General features: G+C 40.1%; 1 protein-coding gene across 1 annotated transcript in view; it reads right to left on the bottom strand.

Moving 5' to 3' along the window:
- LOC132825648 (pappalysin-1-like) overlaps nucleotides 1-18803 on the bottom strand; it is a 326796-nt gene that overhangs the window by 164526 nt on the left and 143467 nt on the right. The window contains exons 11-13 of the mRNA XM_060841017.1: nucleotides 12679-12792; nucleotides 8916-9051; nucleotides 6094-6307 (exon numbers count right to left, since the gene is read on the bottom strand). Of these exons, the coding sequence (XP_060697000.1) occupies nucleotides 6094-6307; nucleotides 8916-9051; nucleotides 12679-12792 (464 nt within the window). The remainder of the gene's footprint in view (nucleotides 1-6093; nucleotides 6308-8915; nucleotides 9052-12678; nucleotides 12793-18803) is intronic.

Here is an 18803-nt window from a genome sequence, read left to right on the forward strand (position 1 = left end):
TCATCTGGTTGCAAACTCTTTGCAGGTATATTGGAGGACAGTTACCTAATCAGAAACCAAGTTAATGCAAAGCATCCCAACATCATGCAATAACATGGTACATTGTTACTGGCAATGGCAAATAATACTTTCATATAAAGCAAATATTGACTCTGGCAGCTTGATGGAAGCCTGTCTTATCCATATGCTTGGTTGAGACATGGTATGATTTTATGTCACTGTACAGATATGCTGAACAAATGAAGGGTACATCTTACAGCCACACATGAAAGAAAAAATGGTAGAGATATAAAAGAGGCCATCAGGTCCCTCAAAGTCATTTATCCTACCATTCCCACTAAGTCAAAATCTATGTTTTAGTAGGCAGGAGATGACATTTGATCAGATGAACAAACGCTCCTGAAATCTTGGACAGCAAAGCTGTTAAGTCTATGAAGATTGTCACCACAGGAGATAATCGCATAACCCACCAAAAAGACTTGCCTAAGGGTAGGGTTTTTGGACTTTGGAGGTGTGTGTGTGTGTATACCTTCCCTCAGCGCAACAGTGCTCTCTGATTGATCTATTTAGTCAAACAAGGAATGAAAGTTCATTCACTATCAGTAGCAAGATTGGCATTTATTGTCATTCTTTAATTACCCTGAGAAGGTGGTGGTGGAGGCTCTTTTTCATGAACCACTATTTTTCAGGTTGCCTCATATGTGTAGTTTCTAAGTCATTTTAGGAGATATTGAAGCAATGACAATGTTATTAAATCACATCAGGCCCAGATCAGGGGAGAACTGTAGGCATTCCATCCCTAAAAGATGGTGAGTTTCTGTCAATGTGTTAGAGAAGACACATAATTCAAATTGAACGCCAACATTGCTGCTGCTGAAAACTGGGAACACATGCCACTGCAACATACTAAATTGGCTCCAAAATGTTTGAATAAACAGACACTAAGACCTTGGGGAAACCTAATCACACCTCCCTGATTGAAGCTTAGGCTCTCCTGCTGAGCAATACAAAGTGGTAAAGGCTGAGCCTTCAATCAGTCCCAGAGCAATTGTAATAGTGTAAAGGGACCCATTTTAGTGAGGTATTTGCGCTGTCGCAATTGGCAATCATGGAGAAAATAATTGAGAGTTTAAGAAAAGGTTTCAACTTTTCACATTGGTCTGCAGCTTAATAGTGTGAATTAATTTGCTGCTTTTAGAAGGGTTAGAAAATCACGAAGTGCCACATTAGGTTTTCCTCAGGAACAAAAGCACAGCTTCTGCACCAAAGGGTCCACATTTCCTTGAGTACTTACTGAAGATATTACAACAAATGCATCATAATAGCAGGTTACTAAATAATATGCAGTTTTGAGAAAGCAAGGACTACGAGGTTTGCCATTGAACATTCTTGGATCCAGAATCTCTAATTTAGGCACAAAGGTTTTTTTTTCGCGCTGCTCATAGTCACATATTCATGAGCTACACTTTGGTCTAGCTTGAGTTTTGGCTAAGTGCCTTAACATTGTAAATATCTGAGATTCGTGCAGTTTGTTTGCTGCTTAGTTGTCCGCTCTTTTCCAGGGAATAATTAGAGTCCCGTGCTCTGGAAATAAAAGTCACAATACTCCAGATCAGGGTAACAGTTCAGAAGTTAACGTTGGCCAGAATTCTCCTGAGCTAGCAAGAAGATTAATAAGCTGTCCAATTCTTTTTGCTACCTAATTACCTCTGCTGAAAGTTGTGTTTGCTGGCATTAGGTGAGAACAGGATTTGACGTGCTGGGATACCAACGATTTTGGGTCAACCATTTAGACAAATGGCTGTGATGGTATAGCTCACCAATGGTTAAAGTTCTTAGGAGAAAAACTGGTCCAAAAGGAGGTTGTTGGAGGAATATTGCAATGTCCAGTGGCATCCTCTCTCAAATCCAATATTTCAAAAGAAGGATTCCAGTGATAGCAGCCAGGAGTGAAAATCCTGGCCAATTTTCCACTTTTCAATATTGGGTGCTAATGGGAGTCACTATGCACCAATATTTCTCTGAGGCCAGCAAACTTGGCAAAGACCAGCATGGAGCCTGACATCTTACTCCTTGATGCGATTTAAATACTTAGTGTCTTCCTGAGCTGAATCACTGCAAGGCACCGCTCAGCAACATTTCCATAATATTGCTACTCAAGTCCTGTTTGTTACATTTATACAACCCAAATAATACATGCACATACATCTTGGCTTATCTGCAGTATAATTGCCTTTCTTGCCTCCTCTCCTGACCAACAGTGGATCAAATAATGCGTACTTAACCACTTTTTATAATTTATTTACAACTCATGTAATCTTTTTTAACCACGTAACTGACATTCTTTCAATTGTGTCATGTTTCTCTTCATGTTAAGTACGGCGGAGTAAATAATCTTGTACCTGAAATTCTCATATCATTACTTAGTTGGCGGGTTTGAGCATTTGGGGCCAGATCCTACAATGTCAAAGTGACATTGGAATCCATTACTGGTTGCTTTTCTGACCTACATTGGTCTGCGCCCTGCTGCCCAACCCCCACCCAATCCCTGCCCCATGAGTCATTGATTTAGAATCTGTGTCTCCAACTACCTTTGCAACCTCCTCCACCCCAATTCCAAAATTCTCCTTTTCACTGACCAGAACCACGAGCAACTCTCCTCCTTCTGTCACACAAAAGATATACCTTAAGCCATCCCAGCTAATACAGTGGAATTCTTTCATAAATGTCTGATACTTTTAAAGCACCTTTTCCTCCTTTAAGATCATGATTAAAAATTCACCTCTTTGACCAAGGATTTAATCATCCACTCACCCGACCATTATCTTAGTATTAATTTCTTGGAGAGTCCATTTGGCTCCACCTCATTGCAGCTTTATGAAGGACCTTGGGATTTTTTTCACATGAATAACACAGTATGAACACTTTTACTTTCGCATCCATGTAAGCAAATTACCACAAGGGAGGAAGACATTTTCGTAACCTCCACAAATGGAGAGAAAATGTTGACCTGGAGGGAGGAGAAAAAGTGAAAGAGGGATGGAATATTTGAGAGGGAATTTTTCCCAGTGATTTTGTGGGAATGATCAATAAAGGTCACAGGATTGATTATGGCACTTATTGGGTGTCAACAATTTGCATTTGTACTGCACCTTCCACACAGCAAAAGGCACTTTGAAAATGTTATCAATCAAATCAAAGCAAGCCAAAGAATGCGAGGGCAAGACAGCTTGCCAAAGATTTTTTCAAAGAGGTAGATTTTAAGGAGTTTCTTGGAGGAGAAGAAATTTGGAGACTTTTGTTCAGAGAATCCCAGACCTCAGAGCCTAGGCAGCTAAAAGCATGAAAGCCAATCACGGAATTCAGAAAATCAGACATGCTCACGCCATCAATATTGGAGGAACACTGCATCTTAAAGTCTTGTAGGGCTGGCAGAAGTCACAGCGACTTAAATGAGAATACTTTAGCTATTATGCATTTCTGGCCTCCAGAATATTACTGTGGAAATTCCTTTTGCAGCTTCAATTCTTGGAATGTCCAATGAGGTAAAATATTTTGAAATTATAACAGCACTATTTACCTAACTGTAATTTGAAGTTTACATTAAGACATCATCTTGCAAATATTAATTGCTCTGCATGTATTGCAAAAATAGAAATTAATCTGATTTCTTTACACATTGACAAAAATGTGCATTCATTAGTCAACTATAAAATAACACTCTGGGGACTGGAATCTCGCTGGATTTCTATCATGATAGCTTTCTCTACATTTTGACTACAGTAGTATCAGTTACCTCACTCATTATTTATTGATCTCAACGAACTCTGTCACTCAACAGCACTAAGAACCTTGCATTAATATACAATCATTAGTAGCTGCCTCACTCAAAGGTCATTTCAGAATTGACTGTCATACCCTTAAGAAACTGTCCCTGCTCTTTTTAACTTTCTCTCTCTCCTGAAGCTGCTGTTTTCCTCATGCTTCATTTGCATTTGGCTATTGTTGTCAAACATTCTGGTATCTCAGCCAAATTACCTTTCTTAATTTATAACCTTGGAAAAGGAACATCAGTCAACAGACTTTTCGATCATGGGGAATTGCAGTCTGGCCTAATCATGTCTGCACGTGATATTTATGCACATACACACAAACAGGAGTCAATTTAAAGTGATCAGGAGAGCCAGTTCATGCTGATTAATTCCCCCTCCCTAGCCCTGGGGCCTGAGGCAAATATGACTTGTGCAATTTAATCACAAAGACTGAATAGTAGGAATGCTGTCATCCTGAATATTCATAGCATTATCTTTTGAGGTGCTGGGCTGTTTGTTATTTGGGAAGTCAGGAGCCTTTGTGAAAATAAGAAATTTGGCTGTAGCCGATCATTAAAATCAGAAAATATGTCTCTGACAAGTCCTGGATGAATCATCAAATTTCAGATGGTAGGAAACAATAGTCATTAGATTGTCTGGATTCCTGAATTTCCAGAATCAGTCAACATTCAGAAAGTTGTAACAGACATAATTTTCATTGTCAGGTTGCAGTATTCTGTTCTCATAAATGTGCTAATCCATATGAACTTCCATGGAAAAGTGATAGGCAATAGGTCCATGACACCTGTTGCACACTCATGATGGCTACAGCATTATAAGATCTTAATTTGTAAATCCTACCATCGTTGTCACAGCCAATGGTTTGTTCAAAGGAAGCCAGTTTGCCCATTTCTACCTTACCAAGGAGGCCAATCTTCACCAGTGAGTCCAGACACCGAATGATAACAGACAAAGCATGTGACAAGAGCATCACACTGAGCTTGACTCAGAACAATTTAAGTATTGACTGTGATCAGGGATGGAAATCTGTTCTTCGCCCAGTGGCACCAGTTTTACTCCCTGAACTGATGGCTCAGGTCTATGCAGTTTTGTATTAAACATTGCAGTTTTACCCACTGTCGGGAACCATCCTTATTTGATTAAATGCAGTTGGCTGACATGATGGATTTTATGTAAATCAGCACTTTCTTGCACGTTCCTTCTCTTTCAAATTCAAATTCTCACACAAAAGATGTTATTTTCAAATCTGAATATTGTAGGTTCCATTCAGTGGCAAACTTTAAAGATGCTCATTTTCTTAGAGGCAATTTTCACGTGATAGCTGCCAAACCGAAATCAAAGACTATAGATTTTTTTTTCACAGTTAATGACTCCAAAATGCAGGAGGTAACACCACTCTAACTAATGAGATGGAAATAGAAGCAGATCACAGCTCATAAAAGGTAACTTTTCACATTCCAATGCGTTCATGCCTTCAATTCACCCATCTGTGTTATCAATAAATCTGGAGTCTACAATCTGCCATTTCTATAGCTCCTGGTGACTTGTCTGCCTAACTTCATTGAAGTCCACATACCCTGTTAATTCCACTTACATTTTTGCTTATCTCCTGATATGATATCAAATCGACAAATCAGGCCAAATGGTTCTACAGATCAAGACAAACTGTTCAAATTCCTTTCGAGAAGATTCTGTGCATGGAACTAGTAATTATTTTTTCCATTGATTTGTTTGCCCTCCTCTCTGACAATTTCCTCCCATTTTAGTCCTTTCTCTCATTTACCTTTACCTACACACATTAAGGTTGGCTGCCAGGAACACCCTCACAAGCCACCAATTCTCATGTTTGAGACTGAATAAACAGCAAGCTAATTCACTGGTTGGTTATCCGCAGGGGATATCACCCCTTAATCTGTCCTCAACAGCATTGAGTCTCATTGGAGAGCTTTCATGAGTGGGGCTCAACACCTGGAGATTTTACTTTCACACAATTTGAGGCTGTTTAGATCAATAGTAGCACCCAAGACACCACCTTTAGCTGAGGCCAGCATGATTTCAGATAGAACCCAGAGCCTTCTTGTGTTTGCAATCCCTCCAACACAATAAAGTTTACTGTCCATTCTTCAAAAAATAATCAAGCCTTCCCGATTTTCTTAGCTTTGAGGAAGCATCACAAAGCAGCTTCATGAGCAGTTGACTCTCTCCGCGTCATTATTTTATCTGGAAACTGTTGATTAATAAAAGTAGTATCAAGGCTCACCTCTGCTCCGTCGGGCTGTACATCTCACTGCTTTGGCAGCTGCTAATTGTAATGGGGTCAAAGTTGTGGAAGGAACGCAAGGCCACCCCAGAGATGGCAACGTAGAGTGAATGGAAGGTAATTAGAATGGCTGAGGTCCGGTAGAATGGTTGACTGAGGTCGTGAATGACAGGGATAACGAGGGGGTTGTTCCTGCAGTTCAAAAGATGCATTCCTGCAGAAAAGGCAGGAGACAAACAATGGTCATTAAAAATCAGCAACACATTTCCAATCTCTGCGACAGCAAACCATGATTTAAATTGTGATCAAACAGCATTAATACTGATGTTTCTCACTGGCGTTTTAAAAGATGGAGTATTCTCCAGCCCTTTCTCTGTGAATGTGTTTAGAAAAGTAAAATCTCTTTTCTCAATGACTGAGAAATATACAACATGGATTTTCATTCTGGTAACCTCAATCAGGCCTACCCATCTGTTGTCAGATTGTAGTATTGTATCGTTCCAATGCACTATTTTTGATGTGTAACGATTAAACAAAAATTTTGAAATGTAAGCACTGTTGGGTAACCTGAAGAAGTTGGAACAGATGATTCCTGCAATTGGCTCAATGTTTGCAAGGGATTCCCTATGCTGAAAACCTTCAAAGCCATAGACCTAGAGTATGGGAAACCTCATCAAACACTGGACGGTTTTACAATGTGTTGTACAGCAAGCTGACATTACATTAAAATTACGCTTTCCAAAAATGAACTCCACTTCACCTAGTGACTGTGATCTATTAAAAAAGACTAGTTTATTTTCCTTACTCATGCTGCTGCTGTATTAACTACAATTAATGGAGAAGAAAAGAAATTGTGCTTTATCATTGAGTTGATACTGCATTTATACATTAGAACTTAATGGGAATAATTTAGATTAGACTTACAGTGTGGAAACAGGCCCTTCGGCCCAACAAGTCCACACCGACCCGCCGAAGCGCAACCCACCCATACCCCTACATTTACCCCTTACCTAACACTACGGGCAATTTAGCTTGGCCAATTCACCTGACCCGCACATCTTTGGACTGTGGGAGGAAACCGGAGCACCCGGAGGAAACCCACGCAGACTCGGGGAGAACGTGCAAACTCCACACAGTCAGTCGCCTGAGTCGGGAATTGAACCCGGGTCTACAGGCGCTGTGAGGCAGCAGTGATAACCACTGTGCCACCGTGCCGCCCAAAATGTTGAATTAGACATGGTTTTGGTTTGTCACTTTACTCTGGCTGTTTAAACTTAGAATATATTTGTAGAAGGCCATTCAGCCCCAACCGCCCCTCCCATTAAACTATAGTATAGCAGATCTGAATTCGAACTCCACTGACAAAGATCTATAAATCACAGTTTTGAACATTTCCATTAATGGTTCCTGTTTTTGAAGTTGGTGTCACAGTCTGACATCTTGGGATGAATTTCACTTTTTTAGGTTCATTCACAGGATGATGGTATCTCTGGCATGGCCAGATTTTATTGCCATTCCCAGAGGGCAGTTGAGAGTCGATTATTTTGCTGTGAGCTTTGAGCCACTTGTAGGCTTCCCTCTCCAAAGGACATTAGTGAACCAGATGGGTTTTTCCTGACAATTGACAATGAATTTTCATGAGATTCTCAATTCCAGATTTTTATTGAATTCAAATTCCACCATCTGCCTTGGTGGGATTCAAACCCGGGTCCCCAGAACATTACTTGGAATAACAGTCCAGTAAAAATAACACTAGGCCATTAGTGTCCCATATGTATTTATATGTTTCTAAACTTTTCAAGATTGATGTTATGAATTGTGGGTGAAGTCCAGGCCGCTGGTAGTTTGGGATTTGGGATGACTCATTGGTAATTTACCAAAAGTAAATCTTTGTTCACATCAAGTTTAACACCACAGCGCAGCAAGGACTCCTTTGGCACAAAGTAATAACTGGTGTGTCGATACAATCTCAAAAGTCATGATGTAGAGTTGCAGGTGTTGGACTCGGGTGGACAAAGTTAAAAATCACACAACACCAGGACTATAACCTGGTGTTGTGTGATATTTAACAATCTCAGAAGTGACATGAACAGAACTTGGGAGGTAGTCTGCTAAGTCTGAGGTCAGAGAACATGGGTGAGTTATGCCATAAAATTCAGGGAAGGTCTCACCACTTGTCAGAATTTGCCACAATAATCGTGTGAATTTTGTGTTGGTGTAATGAGATAACAGTGCAAAAGTTAAAGGGATCTTTAAAATGTTTGCATTATGTGTTCAAAAGTGCAGTAAAAAGCAAATACACAGTTTTCACAGTCTGCTATACTTGAAATTATGACAAGGGTAATACCATCTTGTGTCAGCAGCAGAGGGAAAAAACGAGTATACTGAGTGGCCAGTGTACAAAGTTAAGTGTAGAGCAAGAGGCTTTTGAGAATATATGAGTAGCTCAGTAAAATAAAATCTCAGAAGGAAGAAAGGGCAATAAGTAAAAGTCAAAGGCAAGCAGGAAAAGGAATTGATTCCTGATTCCAATGGATCTGAGTTTTTCCTGAGAAAGAGTTTTACGCATTTTAAACACCAGTGTGAGATTATCTTTTGAGCAAAGATGTGTCGCCCTTTGATTGTCTCACTTGGATTTCCTTTCAGCCTTTTCATTTGCTGCCTTTTTGTTTGAGTTAGTCCGATGTGTATCCTTGTGGTGCTGGTCGTCAGTGCGCGGGCCACTCCACTAATTGAGCCGTTTGAACTTCCTTCAAGCTTGGAGATAACTACATCCTTTCTAAATATGTCCCATTGTGTTGCAGAAAGAAGAAAAGACTCACCCAGGTCATGATTCTGATCTTTCGTGTCAACCAACTGAACTGCAATTGAATCTTGTCTTTGATCCATGAGACTACTTCCATCAGCAGCCAGGTGGACAATGACAGCAGCAGCAACCATCGGTTCAGCGAAGTAGACCTCATTAGAGAGAAAATGATGAAGATTAACGTTTGGTTAAGAAGTGGGGATGGGGTGTGGGAGAGGTGGTGAAAAGACACCTGTATATCAACAGATTTCTCTGATAAGGATTCCCCCCGGTATAGCAACATGGCATGTGCTACACCATTCAACTTTATTTGACTTTACAGTCATACATTGTGTTGAAAGCAAAATACTGTGGATGTTGTAAGCTTGAAATAAAAACAGAAAGGACTAGAAACACTCATATGTTCCGATACCATCTGTGGCGAGTGAAACAGAGTTAACCTTTGAGGTCCGAAGTCTTTCAATAGAAAAGCTGCCAGATGAGTATTTTCAATATTTTCAGGTATTTTAGAATCATAGAATCCCTACAGTGTGGAAGAAGGCCATTTGGCCCATTGAGTCCACACCAACCCTCCAAAGAGTATCCTGTCCAGGTCCATAACCCTGTATTTCCCATGGTGGAAGTGGGTACTGCAGATGCTGGAGATTACAGTCAAGATTAGAATAGTGCTAGAAAAGCACAGCAGGTCAGGAAGCATCCAAGGAGCAGGAAAATCAACATTCTGGGCCGGAGCCCTTCATCAGGAATGATGAAGCCCTTCATCAGGCTCATTCCTGATGAACGGCTTTTGCTCGAAACGTTGGATGCTGCCTAATCTGCTGTGCTTTTCCAGCACCACTCTAATCTGGACTCTGTATTGCCCATGGCTAATCCACCTAGCCTGCACATTATGGGCAATTTAGCATGACCAATCCACCTAACCTGCACATCTTTGGACTGTGGGAGGAAATCGGAGCACCCGGAGTAAACCCACACAGACACGGGGAGAATGTGCAAACTGCAGACAGACAAACCGCAAACTGCCTGAGGGTAGAATTGAACCTGGGTTCCTGACATTGTGAGGTAACAGTGCTAATTACTGAACCACCATGCTACCCCGATTTTGTAATACATAATTTCATTATCTATTACACAATTTCAACAGATAATTTCTGAGGAGTGACAACCTCAGTCTCAGGCAGATTGTCACTCCATTCAGTCGTTTTTAATGTTAAGAGAGACTTTGGCATTTGCTACAGGAAATTACAATCACGACTCTTTCAGACATAAGGAACCATGCTTCCATTCTGACAGTTCCCTTCTAGCACTGAACAACCAAATGGCCTTTTCTCACAGCAACCAATTGCTGTATTCTGAAAATGTCAAAGTCTAGAAACACGAGGTTGCAGGAAAAGTATGATGGGTCTCGGGGGGATTGTTGAGGGTCAAGGGCCAATAGTGTGGGTGGTACAACAGGAAACAGTGGAAGTGTCAGGTCTGGCTATGGGGCAGGGGATGGAGGTGAAGTGGAGGTAGTGTGGCAGGTCCCGAGATAGGATGTGGAGGAGACGAGGAGGGAAGTGTGATTGGGTCTGGAGTGGAGGTCAGCTTAGGGAGGGGTATGGGGGGATTGGGGTCTAGAGACAGGACAGGAGGTCAATCCCATGGGAGAGTGAGGGTGAGGTCACTTGCATACATAATGCAGGAGATGGTGTGGGCTCCCAGGTAGGTACAATTGTCAGGTCAATGCCTGGATAATGCTGGGAAGTGGGGGCTTGGGGCCAGTTTAATAGTTACTCAGAAGTTAGGCAAAGCTTTTAATAGCGTGATATTTCCTGGGTAACTATTCACTAACATGCAGAAACCCTTTGAATTCTCCATCTATTAAAAGGAGACTTTTGGAGGGTTCCAGGTACTAGGGAATTGCCCAGCAGAAAATTCAGTTTCCCTGGCAATCCCTTTACAGTCAGCTGTGAGGGGAATTCTGCAGAGTGCTGAAGCATAATTCCTATGTCAGCTTCAGAAATGATTGCCCGGCCTTTAGAAAATCTGAGCCTGTGGTTTGCCTGTGCTCTACAAGCGAACAATTTGTTTAGACACATCTGTAAAATGCAGCTTAATTTATTTGAGTTTCTTCAGGAACATAAATCTTCCGCCAGCCACAATTTGTTTAGTGTCTTAAGCTTTTTAAAAATACTTTATTCTATTCTCCTGCACCGCTGCCCCCACCCAAGCCACCATTCTTCAAAGTTCTCTTTTCTCCAGCCATGATACCTAAACCCAGAGATCTGTCTTCATGTCTTAGCTTGGTCAGGTTGTGAGGCTTTATAACTGTCTAGGACATTGCAGTCAGGCCTGAAGCCTGTTCATATGTGTACAGACCAACAAAAACTACAGGGTGAAGACCACAGTATCCCTGGCCAACCTCTCCCTCCTTCAGATAGTCTGAAGGAGTTGATGTTAATTAAGATAGTCTGGTAAGATCATTAGTTCTGCATGGATGAGCCACTGAATCTGAGACCTCCTGATCTGTGTCAAGTTTATGTCTCAATTTGCAAATATTACCCATTGATGAAAAACGTAGAAATGTCAATGAACTTTTATGTGAAAATAATATATCTTCATTTCTGCCCATTGATTGTTTTGCCCACTCATTCTATTCATGAATTGTTGGCTCAATTCACAAACTGTGAGCTTTGAGCATATGTCTGATCCAAGCTTGAGTAAATCATCTGGGCTGGCTCTTCAATACTGTCTTAGGGAGCACTTCATTGTGAGATACACTGACTTACAGAGCAGACATCAAATCAAGACGAAACACAAAAGGTCCTGTGTTACTATTTGAAGAAAATAATTGACTTTTTCTGATTTCCTGGCCAGCTATGTTCCCTTGAAAAACATAACAACAAGCAGATTATTCAGTCATCTGTCTTCAATGGGAACATGTACATGAATTGGCTGGATTGCTTGTATGCACAATAACAGAAACAACAACAATGATTGTCCTTCAGAAATTTAATATATTGGCTACACAGCACTTTGGGATGCTCTAAAGGTGTCATAAATTATACAATAAATTCAATTTCTTTCTTTCCTGCAGTTTGCTTGAAATGCCTCAATACAATTAGGATTTCAGAATAATAGCTATGATACAATGTTATCGGAAAGGTAGATTATTACGTTCATCTTATAAAAGGGGCACTGATTGAACAATACTCTTGTTCATTGCTTTTGCCCATTTTAAAATGCTGCCAGCAATTGCTGTGATTATTGGCACAATAAATCATGGGTTCTTGTAATGGTGCATCTAAACTGTAGTTGGCCTTTGAGAATATCACAAAGAATTCATGAGGTCAATTTCTTTCCTCGCTAACTACTGTAGTGGCACAGTGGGTTCTTATATAAAAATATTCTACAATGATGAATATGATTTCTATGGCGAGCTGATGATGTCTTTCAGAGGTTTGTATTACTGAAAGTGTGTCAGTATGCATCAAGTATCACTGGGAGTGTGTCAGCATCTGGAGAAATTCACTGGTGGTTTGTCAACACGTGGAGCTAGTCACTGGGTGGTGTGTCAATATCTGGAGTGTGTCACTGGGACTGTGCCAATATCCACAGTGTGTCACTGGGACTGTGTCAGTATCTGGAATGTTTCACTGGTAGTGTGTCAGTAGAGAAAGTTGTGAATTGGGATGTCAGAAGCTGACATAATGATTAAAAATTGTTTCTTCCACTTGATTACAATCTGTTCCCTCCAGTTCAGGATCCATTTCAAACTGTCCAAAGTAAGGGCCTACCTTTAGCCAGTATTTTGCTCTGAAGTATGGGATGCTGTGGAATGCTTCTACGCATGGGAACCAGGCATACTGAGCCACTCCTTCGGATAAGTCAATGACCCTGGTCTTGCACATCTGCAGGAAAGTATGCTTGCATTAATTTCTATACCGGTAATTTGAAATTAATAGCACCTGCGATGCACAACAAAGATGCGGAGTGTATTTAACTTGTGCGTCGTGGAAAATACCCATGCTGTGCCAAATTATGCACAGACAAAGCAAACCTAAATCATAAAACAATTACAAACTATTAAGTGATATTCCTGCAGGAGCAGTTTTGTCATTTTTAAGCTTCCCGTGACATTTATGAGCAGTGTTCCTGAGCTTTGTTCTCTTCCTGATGCCGTGCAAACCATATTTTGAAGTGTGCATCATAAAATGTATGCACTCTTGGATACTTTAGAAAAATCCATCATAAGGACTTATATTGCAGCTTTATTGTAATAAAACATTCCAAGGTTCTGCAAATGTACTGACTGGGAGGGCAAAAGAGGCACAAAACCTCACTACCTTTAAAAAGTATATGTATTTGCACTTGAAATTTAATAACATTCATGGCTATAAGCCAAATGCTAAAATGTGGGATTGGTGTAGATAGGTCAGCATGGATTTGATAGGCCAAATAGCCTCTTATATGCTGTGTGACTCTGTAACATAAATATATTAGCATTGTACTCCATCAGATGCGCCAGCATATGTGGGGAAATAAACAAAGAGTGCAATATCACTGCCTCCACCCCCTTCAATCCAGGTAGCAGCAAGTGGAAACAATTAGGTGTGTGGCCTTGGAAAGGGACCCACTCTCCTCTCACTAACTTACCTGTTCTGTATGGAGAAATTATGGCACACTTCAGGTTCCATTCATTCTCCGACACTCTGCAAACTTGGCAGATCCAAAACTTGCAGCATAAGATATGACGTGCTCACTGACCTTTATTGGGCAGTTAAGAAAAAGCTCAACTTTAAAATTTTCATCCTTGTTTTCAAACTCTGCTATGGCTAACCCCTTCCCTATCTACTCCGGTCTTCGAACCTTTGAGATATCTGTAGTCCTGCAAATTTGACCACTTGAGCATTCCCAGTTTTAATGGGACTATGACTTCAGTTGCAAAGATCCAAAAAGTACTGGAGATTCAGTACTAATGCTGCCAGCCAGGGTGCCTTGAGAAAGCATTTTATTTGACATTAATTCATTTTCTTATCAAAAAGTGGATGCTCCGAACTGTAATGACTAGCAGTGTGGTATTTTCTTGGGAAGTCTCTAATCTGTGAGGTTTCTGAGTTGTGTTTGAAATGAGTCCAACTTTAATCGAGTCTCATTTGAATGTTGTGTAAACCAAACCTATTTTATCCACTGTGTCAATGAGAATTTTTTTGCTTGTGGATTGTGTTAAAGATTGTGCTGGTCAGAGCAGAAATTAACATTACGCTTTAAACTACTTAGACCTCAGAGGAAGCTACTGGTTTTTGTGTTTGATTTATTTTCCTTTGTTGTTCGGCAAAGCTACACTTGAAAAGTGGATGTGCATCCCAACAAAACAGATGCTGGCTATTTAGAGATTGAATTTATCTCAACACCTCCCACCATGGGTTTGGTTGGGGTGTGGGGATTCAGTGTGGGGGGTGGGGGTGGGGGGGGGGGGGGGGGGGGGGAGGTGGGGGCGAGCCTTGTCATGCAAATCACAACTTATTTTGGCTTTTTAGAGAGAAAAATCCTGGAATTCTTTGTATTTTGCAAATGCCTTGAACAGCTCGGTTTTAAGAAAACAACTCACATTGACAGAACACATTATACTACAGCGCTCTGCAATTCAAACACTGAGGATGACCTGTCCTTTCCTGTTCATTTCCAGACAATGATTAAAGGCAATTACCACCCAGGGATAAAGAAGTAGGAGGCGATTCTGTCCTTTTAAGTCCTGCATTCTCACTACTCGCCTGAACAGACAGAGCCCTGAATTAATTCCCTTACAATTTACTACACACTTAGATCGATTCAAAAATACATTGATATGACGAAAGTACTTTTCTCATCCCCTGGTGGTGAGATAGAAATGCCTTATATATAGTTCAGTCATTCTTTTGAAAAAAAAGGAGGGAATTCTCAAATACCATGCAAAAAAAATCTTTCCAACTGGTTAGAGTTGTGATAAAATAGACATTTTTAATGCTGGTCATAAAACATGAATAGTGAGTCGGAAGGTCGGGTGAGTCTGAGCACAACAGTACCCAGTCACTGACCTTAGCCTCTACGAGTAGCAGTAACAGAAAAAGCAGGGTGGAGGTAATTGCACATAAAGTAAATCACAGTCTAACTTGATGGGTGACAGGTCTAAGTGAATATGTTGCAAGTGAGGTATTAAAAATGTACTTTTGTACAAGGAGACAGTTATTCAGTTTCACCAGCAACCTAAACTAGCATTCACAATATACTTGATTGTTTTTTCATCTTGGTAAGCTTTTACATTTCCCCACTGGTATTCAGCCACCCAGAAGCAGTGAATTCTTTTATAACCAAATGTGCACGCTTTCTGGTTACGTGGTGACACAGTGGGAACTAATAAATTCCTCTTAAAGAGGACTGTCAAATCCAAGCCTTTTCTTGAGTCTTGTGCCTTTTATTGATCCAAAGAACTTTATTTTAGATTCTAGGTGTAACATTAAATTATAAGCACTTTCTCAGTTCTTGGAAGAAGATGCCTGGGAATCATGTGATGTGTATCTTGTAGCAAGGTGTGTGACTTAATGAGAGTTCCATAAGCCTGTGTCAAATAGAATACAACACAGTCTGCAGCGAAACATAATCACAGCCTTGTACTGAAGGTGGGGTTGAATGGGGTCAATAATTGGATTTTAAACCATGGGGGTTCCCTTTCTTCTTTTGATGAAAAATGGGTGAATGCCCGTATTTCTTCCGAATTAATGACTGCCTAATGAAATCAGATTGCCAGAAATCATATGTTAAAAAAGTTGCATGTTCCCATGATTTCATTAGCAGATCATTCATTATGCAGACAACTAGTCGTTCTCCCACTTTTCCTCAAATAAAGGATTTTGCTCTGCTATTATATATTTGCTAAAAGAGTGTGAAGGCAAAGTTTGATTGTTTAAAAACGTGTGAGACACACAAGGAATACTCATTAGCTGTTCAGAAACACAATCTGAGCAAGGAGTTATAAATTACAAAGATAAAAATTGAATGATTTAAAATCATTGTCTGATTTGCAAGATAGATTTAAATCTTTAAATCATCTTCATGTGTTTGTTATTTTAAAACAATGAGGTACAAGAGTGATTTGGCATCACTTTCGAAATTATATTTTCCCCTTTAGTTTCTTTTCCAATTCATTTCCATATCTTGAAATCTATCAAACATTAGTGGTTTTCAAAAATCATTAAACAAAAAAGAATGCTTTTCTTACATACATTTAAGAATGATAACTTTGGGTTGTTTGGTTTGTAAAGCAGAAAATGATTTATAAACATTTTAAATCAGAATTCCTATCCGATACTGTGAGTAATCCAACTTTAAAGGAATGAAAATTACTTGGAGCAAATATGATTGCATTGGATGATGAAGGTTCATAAATCATATAAAAAATGTATTTAAAAGCTTTTGAAATATCTCCATAGTGTCAAAAAGAACTAGTTTAACTTAATAGAGATGTTCACAACGATGAACAATTTATCCTGGTATCATGACCAGTTTTATAGCTATGACCTGTGCCTATAGCAATGTTTTATTTAAACCAGCGCAAAACATTTCAGTGATATTATTTGTGCTGAACATAATTTTCATTTAAAATTCTACAATCACTTGCACTGACTATTCTGTATCTGGAAGGAATTGTACCAAGACATTTTGTCTCAAATTTTCACAATATTTGAACATCCCTGTTGATTTGTTAAATCCCTCTGCTTTCACCTGGACTCTGGGATACTTATAATGACCCCAGTGAGAGTGAGTTGATCAGAATTCTTTTTGTCAATAGAATTCTGTATTTATTGATCAATTTTGTCAGTTTTTTCTATTGTTTTCTCCTAATATAACACATTTTCTCAACCGCTTTCATTTGTGAGATCACTGTCTTCCAATAATTAACACTTGGAGTCTGTCAATATTTGCAGAGGATTCCTTCACAGACTTGTTTGAAAACCACTGAGTTAATCTTGTTTTGGGTGTTTGTATTAACACTTGACCTAGGCTGATTTTTAAGTGCAGTACTGAAGGAGTGCTATCATGTTAGATGTTGTGTCTTTGGCTGAAATATAACACAAAATGTCTGTATTTCTCGAGTGGAAATAAAAAGATCCTGTGTCACGATTTGAAGGCAGCAATGCATTCTTCTGAAATGAAAAATGCAAAATCCTTTACAAACAGTCAACAGGACATTATCTGTGGAAAGGGAAGGTTTTAGAGTTAGGTGGGAATGCGCAATTGAAGTTACCATCAGATGATCATATTGAGTGTTGGACCAGGCTTAATGGGCTGAATGGCCTACTTACACAACTTGCATGCTTGCGCAAACAGAGTTACATTTAGAGTTGGACATTACTTCTTCCAGCTTCCACAGTGTTTCTGTTTTTAATTCTGACGTTCCCTGTTGTCCAGATCAGCAATATGTTCTCAACGACATTGCTAAAACAGTTGATATGTTCAGCTGACTCATGCTTCTCTTGCATATCCTGCACACCTAGGTATCATATAATGTAAATTCGCTCATTTGGTTGCCAACAGAGATCAGCTAGATCACTGTGGATTTAAAACAATTTTCTAATAAAACATCTGGGCGGCACGGTGGCACAGTGGTTAGCACTGCTGCCTCACAGCGCCTGAAGACCCGGGCTCAATTCCCGACTCAGGCGACTGACTGTGTGGAGTTTGCACGTTCTCCCCGTGTCTGCGTGGGTTTCCTCCGGGTGCTCCGGTTTCCTCCCACAGTCCAAAGATGTGCGGGTCAGGTGAATTGGCCATGCTAAATTTGCCCATAGTGTTAGGTAAGGGGTAATGTAGGGGTATGGGTGGGTTTCGCTTCGGCGGGTCGGTGTGGACTTGTTGGGCCGAAGGGCCTGTTTCCACACTGTAAGTCTAATCTAATCTAATCATGCACCACAGAGATGAGTAGAAAAGTTCTTTCAGTTTCTTGGCCAAAGTGGAGCTTTGTTATGATTGATGTGTTGGACAATGAATAATAATCGTCTTGCAGAGAAGGAGGGGGGGGGGGGAGTTGAAGGTGAGAGGTCATATGATGCCATATATCCTGCAGAGTTGGCAACACTATTCCATAAATTGTTTAAAAGGCATCAACAGTGATGGAGCCATTGGCACTGAAAAGGCAGGGAGATGGAGGTGGGTGAGATGAGGTCTGCTGCATACAGTGCAAGGAGATGTGATGTGGCGTCATTATAAGAAGAAGGATGAAAATTCGCAGAGACATTCTTCCCTCAGACCCAGCCTAAATTTGACAAGAATATATAAGGTGAAAAGCGGGACATCTGAACAATTGTTTAAAAAAACTACACCACTTAATGAAGAACCATGACTGTCCCAGTAAAACTGAGTCCACTTATCACTCTATATAAGGTACTTTGGAATGTCCTAAAGTTACTATATGAATGCAAGTGCTTTCTTTCTTTCTACAGTTTTCTCCAGCAGTTATCCCATTCACATAAAATTACTTTGCCCACTACCAGAATTAACGAAATCCTTATTTGTAACTTTGTGCCATACAGTCTAAAAGATGGGGCATATCATGGAACATGATAGTTTGAAGGAACATGCTTATTTTCATTGAATTGCAAATCTTGTTTATCACACCAACTGAAATGAATTATCTTGAAGTTTTATTTTTCTCCAAAGTCAGCAATGAGCTTTTTTTTCAGAAGCCTACATTCTGCCTGGTGAAGCTTTACGCAGGGGGACTGTTGTCACACTGCTGGCACAGCCCATTCAAGCCACTATAAGGAGCAATGTGTCTCAATCCTAAAACCCTATATTCTAATGTAAATTTGCCAATGTGCTCCATTAATGACCACCCAGGGTTGTCAGAGACCAAAGTAAACTGATTACAATTAGACACTATTCA

Source organism: Hemiscyllium ocellatum, chromosome 21 (genome assembly GCF_020745735.1).
Source record: "Hemiscyllium ocellatum isolate sHemOce1 chromosome 21, sHemOce1.pat.X.cur, whole genome shotgun sequence".
Taxonomy (NCBI): domain Eukaryota; kingdom Metazoa; phylum Chordata; class Chondrichthyes; order Orectolobiformes; family Hemiscylliidae; genus Hemiscyllium; species Hemiscyllium ocellatum.